Here is a 19,914-nt window from a genome sequence, read left to right as displayed (position 1 = left end):
TTGTGTCTGGCAGACCTCCCAAGGTAATACCAATCTAAAACCAGTTTTTAAGGTAATTTTACTGCTTGGAGATTTCATCCAATGTGGAAACTATAAATTCAGATTCTGAATCCATGCATCCTACAATCCTGAGTTTCAATTTCTTCACAGAATACTTTCTTCTCTATTCAGAGCTTTGAGCAGACCAAGCTTGGCTATGGACTCAGTTTCTTACCCCTCCTTTTACTGAGAGGGCAACCCTTACAGATACTGGTTTCAATTCCAGTTGCTTACTTCCGGGGATCCACATCTCCTGACCCTGAATGGGCATCTAAACCCCAATCCCAACTCATCAGGGCCGAGATCTATTACCACTTGTTAACTTGTGAACTTGTTATTCTGGCTTTAGGCGCTCTCTCTCTCTCTCTCTTGCTTTCTGAAACATGGGGTTTTCCTTTCTTTTGAATACATTTTTGAATGTTTGTCATTTTATTTCGTCCAGTATTCATATATATATTTATATATATATTTTGTAGAGACAGAATTTTACCATGCTGCCTAGGCTGGTCTCGAACTCCTCGGCTCAAGCAATCCACCTTCCTTGGCCTCCTAAAGTGTTGGGGTTACAGGCACGAGCTACCATACCCAGCCCTATCCAATATTTTAACGTGGTCATAGGGAGTCTATGTGTGGGGTCAAGTAGTGTTCATGTAACTCAGTTACTTTCTGAAACTTGAAAGTACCATTTCTTTCTTTTCTTTTTTGTAGAGACGGGGTTTCACCATGTTGCTCAGGTTGGTCTGAAACTCCTGAGCTCAAGTGATCCAGCCACCTCAGCCTCCCAAAGTGCTGGGATTATAGGCATGAGGCACTGTGCCCAGCCTATTTCTTGGTTCTAATGAACATTTATTTTATTTTATTTTGAGATGGAGTTTTGCTCTTATTGCCCAGGCTGGAGTGCAATGGTGCGATCTTGGCTCACCACAACCTCTGCCTCCCGGGTTCAAGTGATTCTCCTGCCTCAGCCTCCTGAGTAGCTGGGATTACAGGCATGTGCCACCACGCCCAGCTAATTTTGTATTTTTAGTAGAGATGGAGTTTCTCCATGTTGGTCAGGCTGGTCTTGAACTCTCGACCTCAGGTGATCCACCCGCTTTGGCCTCCCAAAGTGCTGGGATTACAGGCATGAGCCACTGCGCCCAGCCTCTAATGAACATTTATAAATATACAATTATATTAGATTAGATGTAATATACTACATAGTATATTAGATATACTATATATGTATATAACTATAAACATATAGTTTAATAGAAATAGCATTAAATGTAGTATATTATAATATTTGTAAATATAGTACATATACAGTAGGTATAGATGTAAATATACATGTGTATGCATGTAGTATAATAAATATAAATATGTAGTGTATTAGAGGTAATATACTAGTAAATATGTAATAGATGGTAACGTGTTATGAAAAAAAATCAGGAAAGGGGGTAAGGTATTGGGGGTTGTGATTTTATTTGAATACATATATATATATTTATTTGTTCAAAAATTTTTATTTTAAATTTATTTTTAATTAAAACATTTATTTTTAGAGATGGAGCCTCACTATATTGCCCGGGCTAGAGTGCAGTGCATTCACAGGCATGATCATAGCATATTATAGCCTTGAACTCCTGGGCTCAAGTGATCCTCTTCCCTCAGCCTCCTAATCAGCTGGGATTAGGGGTATGTACCATTGCACCCAGCTATTTAAATACTTATTTAAAAAATAATTTATTGGCCAAACGTGGTGGCTCATGCCTGTAATCCCAGCACTTTGGGAGGCTGAGGCAGGTGGATCACCTGAGGTCAGAAGTTTGAGACCAGCCTGACCAACATGGTAAAACCCCATCTCTACTAAGAATACAAAAATTAGCCAGGTGTGGTGGCGCATGCCTGTGGTCCAGCTATTTGGGAGGCTGAGGCAGGAGAATTGCTTGAACCTGGGAGGTGGAGGTTGTAGTGAGCCAAGATCATGCCACTGTATTCCAGCCTGGGCAACACAGCAAGACTCTGACTCAAAAAAAAATTATTAAAGTGAAAATTCATGTAACATAAAATGAACCATGTGAAGTGAACAATTCAGTGGCATTTAGTACAATGACAATGTGGGGATTGTTATTTTAATGGGGTTGTTAGAGAGGCCTCCTAAAGTGACATTTGAGACAAGACCTGAAAGAGGTGAGGGGAGAGCTATGATGCAGCTCTCTGAGGAACAACATTAGAGCAGAAGAAATAGCAAAGCCATAGACCATGAGGTGAGAGCACGTCTAGTCTGTAAGAGGAAGAGTAAAGAGGTCTTGAGGATGGAGTGGAATGCACTGGATGGTGAGCAGTGGACGATGAGATTGTTGGATAGGCAATGAGAGCCTAGATCAGTGATGGCCTATAACATTTTCCTCAATAATGGAAATTTTCTATATTTCTGTGTCATCCAGTATAGTAGCCATTAGCCACATATGGCTATTGAGCATTTGCAATGTGACTGGTGTGACTGAGGAACTGAATTTGTAATTTTATTTAATTTTAATTAATTGAAACTTAAACAGCTACTAGTGGCTATAATTATTGGAAGGCTCAGGTTTTGATTGTGTGGGACATTGTAACAAGTTATAAAAATTTTGGTTTTCATTCTGCGTGATATGAAAAGCCATTGGAGGGTTTCAATCTGATTTTAACAGAACCACTTTGGCTGCTGGGTTGAGAATCGATTGAAGGGGACAATAGTAGAAGCAAGGGGACCATTTAGGAAGCTATTGACATTATTTCTGCTGAGATTATTAGAGACAATCTAGCATATAGTATGCTCTCAGGAAATAAAGTATTTGTATTACAGTATTCTTTCTTCCAAAAAATACTGAGTTACCTGTGGGCCAAATTCTATTTTAGATGATAGGGATACCTTAGTGAAAGAAATACAACCCTTGTGTACGTGAATGTTATATTCTAGTTGGAGAGATTGACAATAAACAGATAAGCATCTGGGGTGGAGGAGTAGTTGAATGTTGGGACATAAGTTTAAAAGAGGATAAATGTCCTCTTATTTCCATCTTCTCAGTGATATTTGCCTGTGGGTGTTACTTCATTTGGTGAAAGATAAAGTCTGAACTTGAGGTCATTTGTGACAGTGATACCCCTCTGGGCCTCTTAAACTCTATGTGGGGAGGCGCCTTCTAGGAATTGTATAGTGATGTGAACAACACATGGACCTCTGGAACCCAGAGCTCCACAGGGTGGGCTGGCCTCCAGTTAAGTTTCCATTCTGTTTCTTAGGCCTAGAGGCCTTACCTGGGGTGAGGCCAGAGCCTCTTGAGAGTTTATCTAGAAACTTGGGCATAGTTGCTGGAGACCTTAAAACTTATGATGACAAAAGTATATCCTGGGAGGGGGGGGCAAAAAGACTAGAGTCAACAGAACTTGAAGCAAGGCCAGAAGGTGCAGCTGGGACCATAAATGGGGATCTAGTCAAGGGCAGGATGGCCCCTCCATCACAGCACTGCCCCTTTGGGTTGCAGGCCTGGTCTTCTCATCTCATGGTGTTTGCCCAACCACAATCTAGAGTGGATGGAGCGTGTCCAGAGTGCAGCTTCTGGTCCCTGAGTGGTTGGGGGAGCAGTCAGAGATAGGATTGGAGAAACTTTTATTGTTATTATTCCTATATTCCCCATCCCCAACCCCAAAGCTGTATTTTTTAGCAAGTTTACCTATTTGTTGAAATTAAATGAAATGTTAATACCTGGACTTAAATTTAGGAACATGGTTATGGCATCTGGTTTGAAAATAATGACTAAAACTATTTGTTGTAAAAAGCATGTCATTAGTTCTGTTAAGTTAGTGCTTAAAAATCCAAGTATTTAACTAATGTGACATAATCTAAATCTCACCTGTGTTTTCCAGTCTCTTTTATGGAAAAAATAATCCTCAAAGAAATGCAAAGGCTCCTTTATTCTTAGCATCTCTAATTTCTGCATGTCTTTGAATGGCTTTCCCATCACCACCCCATCCACATTAGGGAACAATGGAAAGATGGGTATTTTTGAATATGGGCTGTCTGAACCGGAATTGCATCCTAAAAAGATAAAAACAAAAATGGTATCACAAACAATGTAAGAAGAAGTTCACATAAAAGACCAGCATGTGGTGCCTGTTTTGCTTTGTCTATTCTTCTCAGTGGCCATGGCCCTCATTCTTCACTCTCCTGCTCCCACCCCCCACCCATCCACAGACTCTAGGCTTCATCAGGTGTCTGAGGATTCAGTTACATCTACATTTGCTTTCAAATGACATCTATGTGACAGAGAGTGGTCACTCAGAATAGGCTGCGGTCCTGTTCTTATGGCATTTGGGCTCTAGTACTTCTTTCTGACCAGTCATACACAAATAAATCCTTTACAACAGTAGAGAGAGAACAAATGGCTCTTACTCTTGAGCTCTTCAAGAAATTTAAATAAATCCTTTTCTTTCGTTATTGCAATCCGGGCAGCATTAGCAAAGGCAGCCATGCTTGAGCTTGGAGGTGTGCATATGTCTGGCTTAAGCGTCCTTTTTCCATAGCCCATAGTGTAGGGACTCCACAACATTCCTGGGCCAGTATGCTGGAATTTTCTTTGGAAATAGCTTTAAAAAAAAAGTAGTTCAGAAATGGATACAAAGAGACATAGGACAAAAATTTTAAAAAGTCAAGTTGCTAGTTACATATGCTGAAGAAACTTATTTTAAATCTAATTTGCATATTCATTCAATAATATTTGAGTGCCTATTTCTGTGATATTTATAGAATATTTACTGATACCTTCCACAGGCCATTTGACTATTTATATCTGTATTCCTTGGCTTTTGGTCTCCTTTTTTTCCCCAAGGCTTCCCAGAGTTTTTGTTTTTGTTTTTTTTAGAGAGAGATGAGGTCTTGTTATGTTGCCAGGCTGGACTGGAACTCCTGGGCTCAAATTCTCCTCCCTCCTCAGCCTCCTGAGTAGCTGGGACTATAGGTACCTGCTATCATGTCCAGCTCTGACCTCCCTGTTTTGTTTAGAAAAATACTTATGAATTATGATCCTTGACAAACACTTAAGTGGTACCAGCTTGAATGCAAACATTGATTATTATTACTTTGTGTTAGGTTTAAAAATGCAACTTTTGTTTTAAATTAAAAGAAATTCTCATTGCAGAGAATTTGGAAAACATAGAAAAGTATAAAAAAGAAACGAAAATACTACCAGTAAGCTTATGATCTGGAGTAAATCACTATTGATTGCATTTCTTTCCTATCATTTTTTTTGGAGCGTATGTGTATGAACAGACTTAGAAGATGTGTTACTGGGTGTTTTAGGTTATACATTCTTTAAGAATAAGTACAGCTGGCAGGCTGTATGTGATAAAGGACTCTGATCCATAGTATAAACATCTGACTTACAAACATGCATGCCTCGAATATCAGTGACTGTGGTGATCAGCTTCCTCCTTGCTGCCAGAACAGTGGACTTCTCTCTGCAGCTATGGTAGGGATCTGCTTACTGCTGCTGAGGTGGAAGGACTTGCTTCTCACTGCTTTGGCAGTGGAACCTCTCACATCTCAGTGTTCTGGGCAGAAGAGCATCACTTCATGCTGTCTCAGAGGACAAAGTGTAGGACCTTGCTTCTCATTAATACATAGGCTGATTTCTTCCTGTTACAGCAATGGGAGGCTTCACTACTCTCTGGGATGGTGACAGACGACCTTTCCTTTCCTCTCAGGAAGATGGAAAGGACTCATTCTAAATGTTGGGGCTGAAGCAGTGCTTGGTAGGAAATGTGCCTATGGTGCTCTGATTAGAGTCTGACTTATGATCAGATACTTTCTTCCCTAGCCTTGAACTCAACCATCCACAATGTCATCACTTGCCTGTGAAAATGGCATAATGTAATTTAATTCCCACCAGGTCCTTCAAGCCTCAGTTTTTCTTTCCCTCAGAGTATTCTCTATATACTCTGTGGCTCTGAATGTGGTCTTCAGCACCACTGGGAAAATACAAATTGTGGGAAATACAAATTCTTGGCCCTGACTACACACCTACTAACTTAGAAATCCTGTAGCCTAGCAATGTGTTTTAACAATCACTCCAGCTGATTCTGACATAGTGCAAGTTTGAGAACTTTTGCTCTAGTCTATAGTTTCCTTTCTTCCTTGAAATTCTAATCTTTGCTTAACAATTTATGTCACATTATATTTTATAACTAATTGTTTCATGTATATTACATACCAAAACTAGTGGCTTGTGTTTGTATTTGCTGTCTTTATTATTATTATTATTTTTTTTTTGAGATGGAATTTTGTTCTTGTTGCCCAGGCTGGAGTGCAATGGCACAATCTTGGCTCACTGCAACCTCCACCTCCTGGGTTCAAACGATTCTCCTGCCTCAGCTTCCCGAATAGCTGGGATTAAAGGCATGCGCCACCATGCCTGGCTAATTTTGTACTTTTAGTAGAGACGGGGTTTCTCCATGTCGGTCAGGCTGGTCTTGAACTCCCAACCTCAAGTGATCCATCCGCCTCGGCCTCCCAAAGTGCTGGGATTACAGGCGTGAGCCACCGCACCCAGCCTGCTATTTATGATTATTATTTTAGAGACAGAGTCTCACGGTCTCCCAGGCTGGAGTACAGGGGTGCAAGGCTCACTACAGCCTTGAACTCCTGGACTCAAGCAGTCCTTCTGCCTCCGCCTCCTGAGTAGCTGGGACCACAGGTGCAAGCCACCCTGCCTGGCTAATTTTTAAGTTTTTTTGTAGAGAGTTTCCCTACATTGCCCAGGCAGGTCTTGAACTTCTGGGCTCAAATGATCCTCCTGCTTTGGGCTCCCAAAGCCTTGGGATTGCAAGTATTTAACTAATGTGGCATAATCTAAATCTCACCTGATTAGCATAGTGCACTATAGCCCAGAGCCCTTGGGGCTGAAGGGATCCTCCTGCCTCAGCCTCCCAAGTAGCTGTAACTACAGGCCTGCACCACCATTCTTGGCTGTGGTAATTTTTTATGACAGCCCTAGGAAACTGACTCACAAAGGGGGAAACTGTTTTAGGCAAATACCAGGAGGTGAGAGAGCATGGAGTATTTGAGGACCCGAGTTAAATGTAATCTAGGGTGTGAGAGGGGAAGTTACAAGAGATGAGGGCTGGGCACAGCTGCTCTCGCCTATAATCCCAGCACTTTGGGAGGCTGATGGGGGTGGATCACTTGAGGTCAGGAGTTCAAGACCAGCTTGAGCAACGTGGTGAAACCCTGTCTTTACAAAAAAATACAAAGATTAGCCAGGCATGGTAGTGCACGCTTGTAGTCCCAGCTACTCCAGGAAGCTGAAATGAGAGGATTGCTTGAGTTTGGGAGGTAGAGGCTGCAATGAGCCTTGATCGCACCACTGCACTCCAGCACTCTAGCCTGGGAGATAAGAGAGCAAGACTCTGTGGAGAGACAGAGAGAGATATATGAGACTGGAGGTTAAGCAAAGGATATATTATGAAGGACCTTTAAAATGTCACGTTAAGTTAGAACTTTTTCATAGGAAACATGAGAGGTCACTGTAGGCTTTTTAGAAGGTAAGTGATGTGATGATATGATTAGATTTGTGCTTGGCATTGTAGGCCACTTAAATATTTTCTAATATATTCAGTTATGATCTGGCTGCAGTGTGGAAAGTGGATGGAGATGGCAAAAATGGAAACAGAGTGACAAGGCAGGATACTACAGTTAAGTCCAAGAAGATAGTACTTACTTACACTAGGGTGTTTCTGTGGGGATAAAGAGAAATGCATTGCTTTCATGTTGAGGAGGTAAGATAGACAGGGCTTAGTGATTGGTTGGATGTAGGGAATGAGAGAGCAGTGACAACTGGGGATTATGCTGCGCCTTTGGCTCAGACAGTTGGGTAAATACACTGAGATGGCAAAACCATGCACTGAGATCTGAAACTCAAGTGGAAGAACTATAGAAGTATGTGTGGACACAGATATACAAACTACCATCAGAGAATACTATAAACACCTCTATGCAAATAAACTAGAAAATCTAGAAGAAATGGATAAATTCCTGGACACATACACCCTCCCAAGACTAAACTAGGAAGAAGTTGAATCCCTGACTAGACCAATAACAGGCTCTGAAATTGAGGCAATAATTAATAGCCTACCAACCAAAAAAAGTCCAGGACCAGATGGATTCACAGCCGAATTCTACCAGAGGTACAAAGAGGAGCTGGTACCATTCTTCTGAAACTATTCCAATCAACAGAAAAAGAGGGAATCCTCCCTAACTCATTTTATGAGGCCAGCATCATCCTGATACCAAAGCCTGGCAGAGACACAACAAAAATAGAGAATTTTAGACCAATATCCCTGATGAACATCGATGCGAAAATCCTCAATAAAATACTGGCAAACCGAATCCAGCAGCACATCAAAAAGCTTATGCACCATGATCAAGTGGGCTTCATCCCTGGGATGCAAGGCTGGTTCAACATATGCAAATCAATAAACGTAACCCATCACATAAACAGAACCGAAGACAAAAACCACATGATGATCTCAATAGATGCAGAAAAGGCCTTCGACAAAATTCAACAGCCCTTCATGCTAAAAACTCTCAATAAATTAGGTATTGATGGGACGTATTTCAAAATAATAAGAGCTATTTATGACAAACCCACAGCCAATATCATACTGAATGGGCAAAAACTGGAAGCATTCCCTTTGAAAACTGGCACAAGAAGGGATGCCCTCTCTCACCAATCCTATTCAACATAGTGTTGGAAGTTCTGGCCAGGGCAATCAGGCAGGAGAAGGAAATAAAGGGTATTCAATTAGGAAAAGAGGCAGTCAAATTGTCCCTGTTTGCAGATGATATGATTGCATATTTAGAAAACCCCATCGTCTCAGCCCAAAATCTCCTTAAGCTGATAAGCAACTTCAGCAAAGTCTCAGGATACAAAATCGATATGCAAAAATCACAAGCATTCCTATACACCAATAACAGACAAACAGAGAGCCAAATCATGAGTGTACTCCCATTCACAATTGTTTCAAAGAGAATAAAATACCTGGGAATCCAACTTACAAGGGATGTGAAGGACCTCTTCAAGGATAATTACAAACCACTGCTCAACGAAATAAAAGAAGACACAAACAAATGGAAGAACATTCCATACTCATGGATAGGAAGAATCAATATCGTGAAAATGGCCATATTGCCCAAAGTAATTTATAGATTCAATGCCATCCCCATCAAGCTACCAATGACTTTCTTTACAGAATTGGAAAAAACTACTTTAAAGTTCATGTGGGACCAAAAAAGAGCCCACATTGCCATGACAATCCTAAGCAAAAAGAACAAAGCTACCTGACTTCAAACTATATTACAAGGCTACAGTAACCAAAACAGCATGATACTGGTACCAAAACAGAGATATAGACAAATGGAACAGAACAGAGTCCTCAGAAATAATACCACACATCTACAACTGTCTGATCTTTGACAAAACTGACAAAAACAAGCAATGGGGAAAGGATTCCCTATTTAATAAATGGTGCTGGGAAAACTGGCTAGCCATATGTAGAAAGCTGAAACTGGATCCCTTCCTTACACCTTATACAAAAATTAATTCAAGATGGATGAAAGACTTAAATGTCAGACCTAACACCATAAAAACCCTAGAAGAAAACCTAGGCAATACCATTCAGGACACAGGCATGGGCAAGGACTTCATGTCTAAAACACCAAAAGCAATGGCAACAAAAGCCAAAATTAAGAAATGGGATCTAATTAAACTAAAGAGCTTCTGCACAGCAAAAGAAACTACCACCAGAGTGAACAGGCAACCTACAGTATGGGAGAAAATTTTTGCAATCTACCCATCTGACAAAGGGCTAATATTCAGAATCTACAAAGAACTTAAACAAATTTACAAGAAAAAAATCAAACAACCTAATCAAAAAGTGGGTGAAGGATATGAATAGATACTTCTCAAAAGAAGACATTTATGCAGCCAACAGACACATGAAAAAATGCTCATCATCACTGGTCATCAGAGAAATGCAAATCAAAACCACAATGAGATACCATCTCACACCAGTTAGAATGGCAATCATTAAAAAGTCATTAAAATCATTAAAGTCATTAAAAATCATTAAAAACAACAGGTGCTGGAGAGGATGTGGAGAAATAGGAACACTTTTACACTGTGTAAAACTGTAGTTTTATACTTTTACACTGTGTAGGACTGTAAACTGGTTCAACCATTGTGGAAGACAGTGTGGCGATTCCTCAAGGATCTAGAAATAGAAATACCATTTGACCCAGCAATCCCATTACTGGGTATATACCCAAATGATTATAAATCACGCTGCTATAGAGACACATGCACATGTATGTTTATTGTGGCACTATTCACAATAGCAAAGACTTGGAACCAATGCAAATGTCCATCAATGATAGACTGGATTAAGAAAATGTGGCACATATACACCATGGGATATTATGCAGCCACGAAAAAGGATGAGTTCATGTCCTTTGTAGGGACATGGATAAAGCTGGAAACCATCATTCTGAGCAAACTGTCGCAAGGACAGAAAACCAAACACCGCATGTTCTCACTCATAGGTGGGAATTGAACAATGAAAACACTTGGACACAGGGTGGGGAACATCACACACTGGGGCCTGTCGTAGGGTCAGTGGAGGAGGGAGGGATAGCATTAGGAGATATACCTAATGTAAATGACGAGTTAATGGGTGCAGCACACCAACATGGCACATATATACATATGTAACAAACCTGCACGTTGTGCACATGTACCCTAGAACTTAAAGTATAATAAAAAAATAAGAAAAAAAAAGAAGTATGTGTGGACAAAGAGATAAATTAAGTTTTTACCTTTGGTTTGAGGTGGCTCTGGGGCTTACACATGGAGATGCCCAGTAGGCAGATGGAAACCCTAGAGGGAAGATCTGGGCTGGAGATCCCAGTGTGATCTTCTCTGTGCCTCATTCTCCTTGCCTGTATACAAATGGAGGTAATAGGACCTACCTCACAGGTTTGATTTGGGGATTAAATGGAGGTCATTCAGCAAATAATTACTGAGCTCCTGGTGTATATCAAGCATTTTCCTATAATAGATACTGGGAAGATAGCAGTGAATAAAACACACAAAAAATAATTCCTGTTCTCATGGAACTTACATTCTAGCATGAGAATACAGATAATAAAATAAATAAGTAAATTTTATTGCATATTAAAAGGTGATGAATAGTATGAAGAAAAATAAAGCAGAGAAGTGGGGACAGGGAGTGGTAGGAGGGTTGCAGTTTTAAACAGGGTGGTTAGAGAAGGCTTTGCTGAGATGACATCTGAACAAAGACCCAAAGGTAGTGAGAGTGAGTTGAGTGAGTCATGGTCTATCCAGGGGAAAAGTATCCAGATAGAGGGAAAAGCAAGTGCAAAGGCCTTAAGGTGGGAGCGTGTTTGATGTATATGAGGAAGAGTAAGGAGGCCAGCATGGCTACAGCACAGTAACAGAGACAAAGTCAAAGAGGTCAAAAGGGAATGCAGCGCACATAGAGGGCCAATATGTCGTTGTAAAGGCTTTGGCTTGGGGCCAGGCGGTGGCTCACGCCTGTAATCCTAGCACTTTGGGAGGCTGAGGTGAGCAGATCTCTTGAGCCCAGGAGTTTGAGACCAGCCTGGGCATCATAGTGAATACCTATCTCCACAAAAAATAGAAAAATTAGCCAGGTGTGATGGTGCACACCTGTAATCTCAGCTATTTGGGAGGCTGAGATGGGAGGATCACTTAAGCCTGGGAGGTTGAGGCTTCAGTGAACCATCATGGTGCCACTGCAAGACCCTGTCTCAAAAAAGAACAACAACAAAAAAGACTTTGGCTTTAACTCTGAGGGAAATGGGAGGGTTTTGAAGGTTTTGAGCAGAGGAGTGATATGATCTGCAGCATTTGGAAGACTCATTTGGTGCTGTAGGAGTCAAGGAGTCAGCTAGGCACAGGGAGTGTTGTGAGTAGGCTGTTCAGCAGGCAGAGCAGGGGAGCAGCAGTCAAAGGTGCAAGCAGGAAGACCAGTTATTAGCCAGGGAAAAACTAATGTATGTAAAGTGCTTGCTCAGAGCTTTGCATTTAATACATATTCAATAAACGGTATCAACTATGTGAATACCTATCAAATTCTACCATTAACCAAATCAAGACCTGCTTTCTCAGGAAATTAAATAATTATCTTTGCCACTTATTTGACATTTATTTAACATATGTTGAATTATGTTACTTCCATACATTTATTTAAATATCCACATATTTCTGACTTCTCTCTCCATTTATATATATGTATGTGTGTGTGTATGTGTGTGTGTGTGTGTGTACATATATAATTATTATTTTTTCTTTCTTTCTTTTGAGACAGGGTCTCACTTTGTTACCCACGCTGGAGTGCAGTGAGGTGAACATGGCTTACTGTATGTAGCCTTGACCTCCAGGCTCAAGCAATCCTCCTGCTTTAGCCCTTTAAGTAGCTGAGACAACAGGCGTGTGCCACTATGGTGGCTAATTTTTTGTTTCTTTTGCATATAAAAATTTATCACTACAGTTTTTTTTTCTTTTTTTTTGAGACTAAGTCTCACTCTGTTGTCCAGGCTGGAGTGCAGTGGTGCGATCTCGGCTCACTGCAACCTCTACCTCCCAGATTCAAGCGATTCTTGTGCCTTAGCCTCTTGAGTAGCTGGGATTACAGGTGCGCAGCACCACAACCAGTTAATTTTTAAATTTTTAGTAGACACGGGGTTTCACCATGTTGGCCAGGCTGGTCTCGAACTCCTGGCTTCAAGGAATCCACCTGCCTTGGCCTCCCAAAGTGTTGGAATTACAGACGTGAGCCATCACGCCTGGCCCGTCACTACAGTATTTTCACCATTAAAGTTTTGATCTTGGTCTTTCCTTCGTGCCTTTGTATAGGGCCAAAAGAGAGACATTGGGCACTTTGACAACCTTAAAGCAGACTCCAGGAATATCACCTTTTTTTTTTTTTTTTTGAGATGGAGTCTCGCTCTCATTGCCCAGGCTGGAGTGCAGTGGCATGATCTCGGCTCACTGCAACCTCTGCCTCCCAGGTTCAAGCGATTCTCCTGCCTCAGCCTCCTGAGTAGCTGGGATTACAGGCACCCTCCACCATGCCTGGCTAATTTTTAAAAATTTTTAGTAGAAACGGGGTTTCACCATGTTGGCCAGGCTGGTCTCGAACTCCTGACCTCATGATCCACCTGCCTTGGCCTCCCAAAGTGCTGGGATTACAACAATGAGCCACTGTGCTCGGCCCAGCATGACCTTTTTAACCAAATCCAGCAACAAGAACTTTATCGTTTTTCTCAATAAAGTTCAAGCAACCACCATTGGGTACAAAGGCTGTGATTTTCTTGCTATTCTTGATCAGCTGGATGCTGGCACACTTCCTGATGGCAGAATTTGGCTGTTTGGTTTCAACCCCTACTTTTTCCAGCACAATTCCTTTTGCATGAGAAGCACCTCTCATGCAACCCTCAAAAGGGTTGGCCTTCAGGACTGTGCCCAAATGGGCTTTCTTGTACTGTTTTTCATGCCACTTCTGGTCTCGTCAGTGACTGTGGAGCTTCCTAGCCGCACGAAGTCCATGACACTTGCCCATCCTGCTGGCACCACGGGCCTGAGTGAAAGAGCTAATTTTTGTAGAGATGGGGTTTCACCAGGTTGCCCAGGCTGGTCTCAAACTCATGGACTCAAGTGATCCATGCACCTCAGCCTCTCAAACTGTCTCCATTTATACGTTAAATACTATGTCTTAAACATTTTTAATCTCCTTAGGTATCAGGCACTAGCAAGATGACAAGATAAATAATAACCAGATAAGATAACCAGATAAATAACAGCCACACCACAATAACAATAAAAATGCCAACATCAGCTAACATTTCCTAAGCACTTACTGGGTGTGAGAGGCAGTATAGGGAGATAGATAAGAGCACGAGTTCTGGAATCAGACGGTGCTAAAATATAGGTACCATTCCCTCTTGGGCAAGTTATTTAACTGACCTGTGCTGCAGTTTTTTCATCTGTAAAGTGGGAGTGATGATAGTATATACTCATTAGGGAGGTGAGGATTAAATTAGATAATATGTATATTCTTTTTAAAAAAATTTTATTTTAATTTTATTTTTTTAGAGGAAGGTCTCACTCTGTTGCCCAGGTTGGAGTGTAGTGGCACAATCACAGCTCACTGTAACCTCAAATTCCTCGGCTCAAATGAGCTTCTTGAATAGCTTGGACTACAGGTATTCGCCACCATGCCTAGTTAATTTTTTTAATTTTGTAGAGATGAGGGTCTTGCTATATTGCCCAGCTGGTATGGAGCTTCTGGCCTTAAGTCATTCTCCCATCTCAGCCCCCTGAGTAGCTGAGATTACAGGTGCGATCCATGGTGCCTGGCTATAATTTTTTTTTAAATGAAGCTTCAATTTTCTTTTTTTTTTTCTTTTTTTGAGATGAAGTCTCACTCTGTTGCCCAGGCTGGAGTGCAGTGGAGTGATCTCGGCTCACTGCAACCCTCCGCATCCCAGGTTCAAGCTATTCTCCTGCCTCAGCCTTACGAGTAGCTGAGATTACAGGCACCTGCCACTACGCCTGGCTAATTTTTGTATTTTTAGTAGAGACGGGGTTTCACCATGTTGGCCAGGCTGGTCTCGAATTCCTGACCTTGTGATTCGCCTGCCTCAGCCTCCCAAAGTGCTGGGATTACAGGCGTGAGCCACCGCGCCCAGCTGAAGCTTCAATTTTCAAGATAATATGTGTATGCTTAGTCTAGTTACTTCCACATGATAATAATAGCTAACATTTATTGAGCTCTTATAATGTGCTAAGCACTTCACATGTATTGTCACACATCAGCCCCACAATTGTCCCATAAGGTAGGTATTATTATTATCGTTCCCTTTTTATAGATGAGGAAACTGAGATTGAGAAGTTAAACAATGTGTTGAATTTGTGTACCAACAGCAGGCTTTACTAAGTGTCTTTGAGTTGGAATGAAAAGTAGAATTTTGTGCATCCTCTATTCTACATCTGACAGAGAGATAGGAGAGTAAAAAGAGACAACTTATTGAGGGGCAGAAGAATATTTTTACATTGTTGGTGGAATTCTACACTCTTAAGTCTCTCTAGGTGGGAGACTGGAATGCTTTGAAGGAGTATGAATTGAAAAGACTGATAATAGCAACATTTGTTTAAGATAATGATAAAAATAGATTGAGGTGATTTACTCTCAGCGCTACTTGCTGGAATAAATAATGCAGTTGGTGTGTGTTATTTATTTAAAGGATGAGAATTAAAGGTTTAAAGGATGAGAATGTTTCTTCATCCTTTATTCTCAAGTCTAATTCTGGCTCTGCTCTAGTCCAAAGGCTACTTTCGGAGGTCTGAATTTGCTGTACCTCATCTCTGAGTCAGAGATTTTTGAGAGCCCCTGGTAGTTTCAGCATGAACAAGAGTGTCTTATATTCCAAACTGGATTTCTAAGCCCACCCAAAATTATTCCTGGAAAAGTCTTGTTCTGCTGGAATTCTTTGGCCTGAGATAGAGGAGGCTAAAATTTCATGGTTGTCTTAGGTCCTCAGTGGGGCCCTTAGGTGGTCTGAGGTCAGCCTTGCAGTTTTAGAGCTGGGCAGGACTGTGGAGATGAGGGAATAAGGTCTCATGTTGTAGCACAAGGGCATTTGCCCAGATACCTTCTTCTCCTTAGTTTTGGACCAGACCCTGTGGAGTTGGATGTTAGTGAGAGCTGACTGCCATGTTAATATCTTCATAATGCTTCTGAGAAGGCTGTGTTTGCTCCTTTCCTTCTCACTTACCTTACTATTTCTATTATAGACTTTCTGGGTAGGGCTGAAGTCTCTAGAAGCCTTGATAGGATTTCAAACAATAGGATTCCTGGGTTGCCAGCTAAATCTAAACAGGTCTCCTTTTCTGGAACTATGGAGGGAAAACAAAAGATAGATTTTTAAATACCTTCTGAAATAAGAAATTGACCACCTCTTTACTGATTATTTACAATAATAATATCAAGTCAGGAACTAGAGGTACAGTAAAACATTAAAAGTCTGTTCTATTTGGTAGAAAGGCCATTTTGGGTATTGAGCAGACAGAATAAAATGGAATGTTAAAAAATACTTTTAGTTCAATAACTTCTAAGAAAACATAGTAATATTTTTAACACAAACATGAATTTTGTGTTAATGATTATTATCTGGTTCTAGGCAAAGATTCTAGGCAAACTCCCATTACTATAGTACTACTTGTAAGAAATAACTTCTCTTTATCCTAAGAACAGTTCATAGCTTATGAATGAATATATTTTCAAAACTGTATACAGTATTTGGAATTTGGAATGTTTATCCTAGAAAACATGAATAATGGTTAGCTTTTCCAAGGCAGCCTGTTAAACTTATAAACAAACCATGAGGGGATTAATGACAATATTTCAAGTACAACTACACATCATTTATAACCTTGGGGGAGAAATAATAGAAAAATTATTTTCTATTAGTTAGTGGAAGCACGTGACACCTTAATGCTCTCTAACCTCCAGCAGACTCTCCAGCCCTAGCACTGAGGGTAGAGGCTTCATCAGTGTGGGGAAGGTATTTTTTCAAGAACAGTAAATTAACGACACCCTAGATTTACATGAGAGAGTACATTTTTCTTTTTCTGAAACATAAATTTTTTTTAAATAAAAGGAATGCCTCCCAAAGTACTGCATACACTTGGTAAAGAATTCAGACATTATAGGCTGGGCGTGGTGGCTCACGCCTGTAATCCCAGCACTTTGGGAGGCCAAGGCGGGTGGATCACGAGCTCAGGAGATCGGGACCATCCTGGCTAATACTGTGAAACCCCATCTCTACTAAAAATACAAAAAATTAGCCGGGCATGGTGGCGGGCGCCTGTAGTCCCAGCTACCGGGAGGCTGAGGCAGGAGAATGGCATGAACCTGGGGGGCGGAGCTTGCAGTGAGCTAAGATCGTGCCACTGCACTCCAGCCTGGGTGACAGAGCAAGACTCCGTCTCAAAAAAAAAAAAAAAAAAAAAAAAGACAAAATAATTCAGACATTATAGAAGGCAGCCAAATTTTTCTACACCAGTCACTCTTTCAGTGTTCTCATTGGAGACCAAAGGGCAGTGTCTCTTGCAGTAGGTGTTTGGACAGTGCAAGTGCCCGCTTGATGTAGTTAACACTGTATCAATTTGTTTAGCAAATACCGTTCTGGAGAAGCAGTACAAAAGTAACTCACATCCCAGACTACACCTTCCTGACCTGTCTCCCGACTGGAAGCCTGTGAATGATGTTTGCTGTGCAGTGAGTTGTAGCTGCCCAACTGCCTTCTGTTCATAACATCTCTACTCACCCACTGCCTTGAGGAAGAGATTCTTATCTGTTAGAACCTTGATAAAGTCTGAGAAGTTCACCTTCCCATCTCCTGCAACAAAAATCTGAGACTCAGGACAAGGATAAGATGTATTTTAATTATCAGAGTATATATTAAATATAAAAATTAAAACACTCTGGATGATTCAATATTAAAAACAGAGCATTTGAGGGCTGGAAATATGCTCAGGTGAGCCCTGGTCTTCTTGAAGTGGTCTTAGCACCATTACATGAGTCCTCCACAGCCCACAGAAGCAACGGTGGTTGGAAACATCCAGCCAGGAGCACCCAGCCATTGCAGTCTGTCCACCTGCTCCTTTCTCAGAGACTGGCCATGTTTGCAAGGAATCTGTCCTGTCTTCCCATGCTATAACCCAATTATTCCTATATAACCCCTATTATTCCTATTATAACATCCCCAAGCTGTATTCCATTTCCTCTAAAATTGAAGGATGATGAGTATTATTAGAGGGGTATGTGTATGTTTCCCTGAAATAATAGAAAATTTTGACATAGTTAGTAGAAGCAAGTGACACCTTAAGTGACACTGAATGACAGGTGGAACTGATGTTGATTGAATAGGGGACTAGCAGTTGGGTGGAGAGAGGTGAGAGGAGATAATATGCTGAATATATTTTTCACACAGCATATCAGTTTGGGCTACTAATAATTCGGTCAGTATATTCACTAAAAACATTATCTGTGGCTGGGCGTGGTGGCTCATGCCTGTAATCCCAGCACTTTAGGAGGCCGAGGCGGGCGGATCACGAAGTCAGGAAATCGAGACCATCCTGGCTAACACGGTGAAACCCTGTCTCTACTAAAAATACAAAAAATTAGCCGGGCGTGGTGGCGGGCACCTGTAGTCCCAGCTACTCAAGAGGCTGAGGCAGGAGAATGGCGTGAACCCAGGAGGCGGAGATTGCAGTGAGCCGAGATCGCACCACTGCACTCCAGCCTGGGCGACAGAGCGAGACTCCGTCTCAAACAAAAAAAAACATTATCTGTATGCTTTAAAAATACCAACAAAAGTGCTGTGGCATTTAAAATTCAATATAGGTGGGACTTGATGGAAAAAGAAAGATTTGTTCTATTTTGATTCAAACAGAAACAAAAGGCTTGAATTCTCTTGGTAACATGTCATTATTAACATTGTTACTGCTTTTGTACATCAGGACAGGTAACCTGAATTTGATACTGAAATCAGACAATCACTCTTAGCTTCCACACAGTGTTTTTCAAATAGTCCATTTTCTAGGATTAATTTGATTTCACAACTTGTACACATACCTCACTGATCTCCTTAAAGGGACATACATACATACACACACAGACACACACATATATGTGTGTGTCCCTTTAAGGCTATATATATATGTGTGTGTGTGGTGTATACATAGATATATGGATATATACATATATGTATATTTGTATATAGTATTCAAATATATAGTCTACAAACATATACAAATATATATGTACTATATATATTCGTGTATATATATATTTAACATATACAAATATATATATACACACAAATATATATATATATTTGGGGGGCAAGTAAATAAGATTTGTTTCTCATGTTTATACAGTCATTAAAAGAAAACTATATATTCACAAAAATCTTTTATGAGAAAAACAATGAGAAGCCAAAGGACTCACGATCAATATCAGCACATTTCAATTCATTATAGACATCATGCTTGGTTAGATTCATTCCCAGCTTAGCTACAGTGCACATCAGTCCATGGAAATCAATATAGCCAGTTTTGTCCTTGTAGAAGAAGTTGTAGGCATCTTGGAAAGCTGGGGAAATAGGATTAAGTTATTCAGGACAGTTGTTCAAGAAGAAGTACATACACTAATAGGACTAGGACAGACAATATAGTTGACTGGAGATCATGTTCTAAAAAAAGGATTGCGAAAAAAATGAGTGCTTAATAGACATTTCTTATAAAGGACAGTATCCTTCCACGAAACTTGAACTGGAATGAACTAACTGTTGCAAAACCAAGTGTTGGTAGGTAAGATGGCTTTCCAAAGATATCCACACCGTAATCCCTTAACCTGTGAATATGCTATCTTACATGGCAAAAGGAACTTTGCACATATAATTAAGATAGATTATTCTGGGCTCAATCTAATTACGTGATCCCTTATATAGCTAGAAGCTGGAGAGACGTGGCAGAAATCAGAGAGGTTTAGAGCATGAGAAAGACCTGACCCACCATTGTTGATTTATCAGCCAGGAACTTCTCTGCTTGCTAAAGAGGCTGAGAAGCTCCTGGCTGATAAACAGCAAAGAAACTGGAATGTCAGCCCTACAAGAGAAAAGAACAGAATTCTGCCAAAAATCTGAATGAGACTGGGAGCCCAGGAGATCCTCGTGGATCACGAGGTCAGGAG

General features: G+C 40.8%; 1 protein-coding gene across 1 annotated transcript in view; it reads right to left on the bottom strand.

The window, feature by feature from the left end:
• The window catches only part of EFCAB3 (EF-hand calcium binding domain 3), a 35,950-nt gene that overhangs the window by 5,843 nt on the left and 10,193 nt on the right, over window positions 1–19,914 (bottom strand). Inside the window, exons 4-8 of the mRNA XM_055102236.2 lie at window positions 19,171–19,314; window positions 17,486–17,557; window positions 15,932–16,052; window positions 4,454–4,647; window positions 3,915–4,099 (exon numbers count right to left, since the gene is read on the bottom strand). Of these exons, the coding sequence (XP_054958211.1) occupies window positions 3,915–4,099; window positions 4,454–4,647; window positions 15,932–16,052; window positions 17,486–17,557; window positions 19,171–19,314 (716 nt within the window). The remainder of the gene's footprint in view (window positions 1–3,914; window positions 4,100–4,453; window positions 4,648–15,931; window positions 16,053–17,485; window positions 17,558–19,170; window positions 19,315–19,914) is intronic.

The sequence above is a fragment of the Pan paniscus genome, chromosome 19 (genome assembly GCF_029289425.2).
Source record: "Pan paniscus chromosome 19, NHGRI_mPanPan1-v2.0_pri, whole genome shotgun sequence".
NCBI classification, from domain to species: Eukaryota; Metazoa; Chordata; class Mammalia; order Primates; family Hominidae; genus Pan; species Pan paniscus.
Note: the sequence above shows the minus strand (reverse complement) of the source record. Positions and strands in the feature narration are given on the sequence as shown.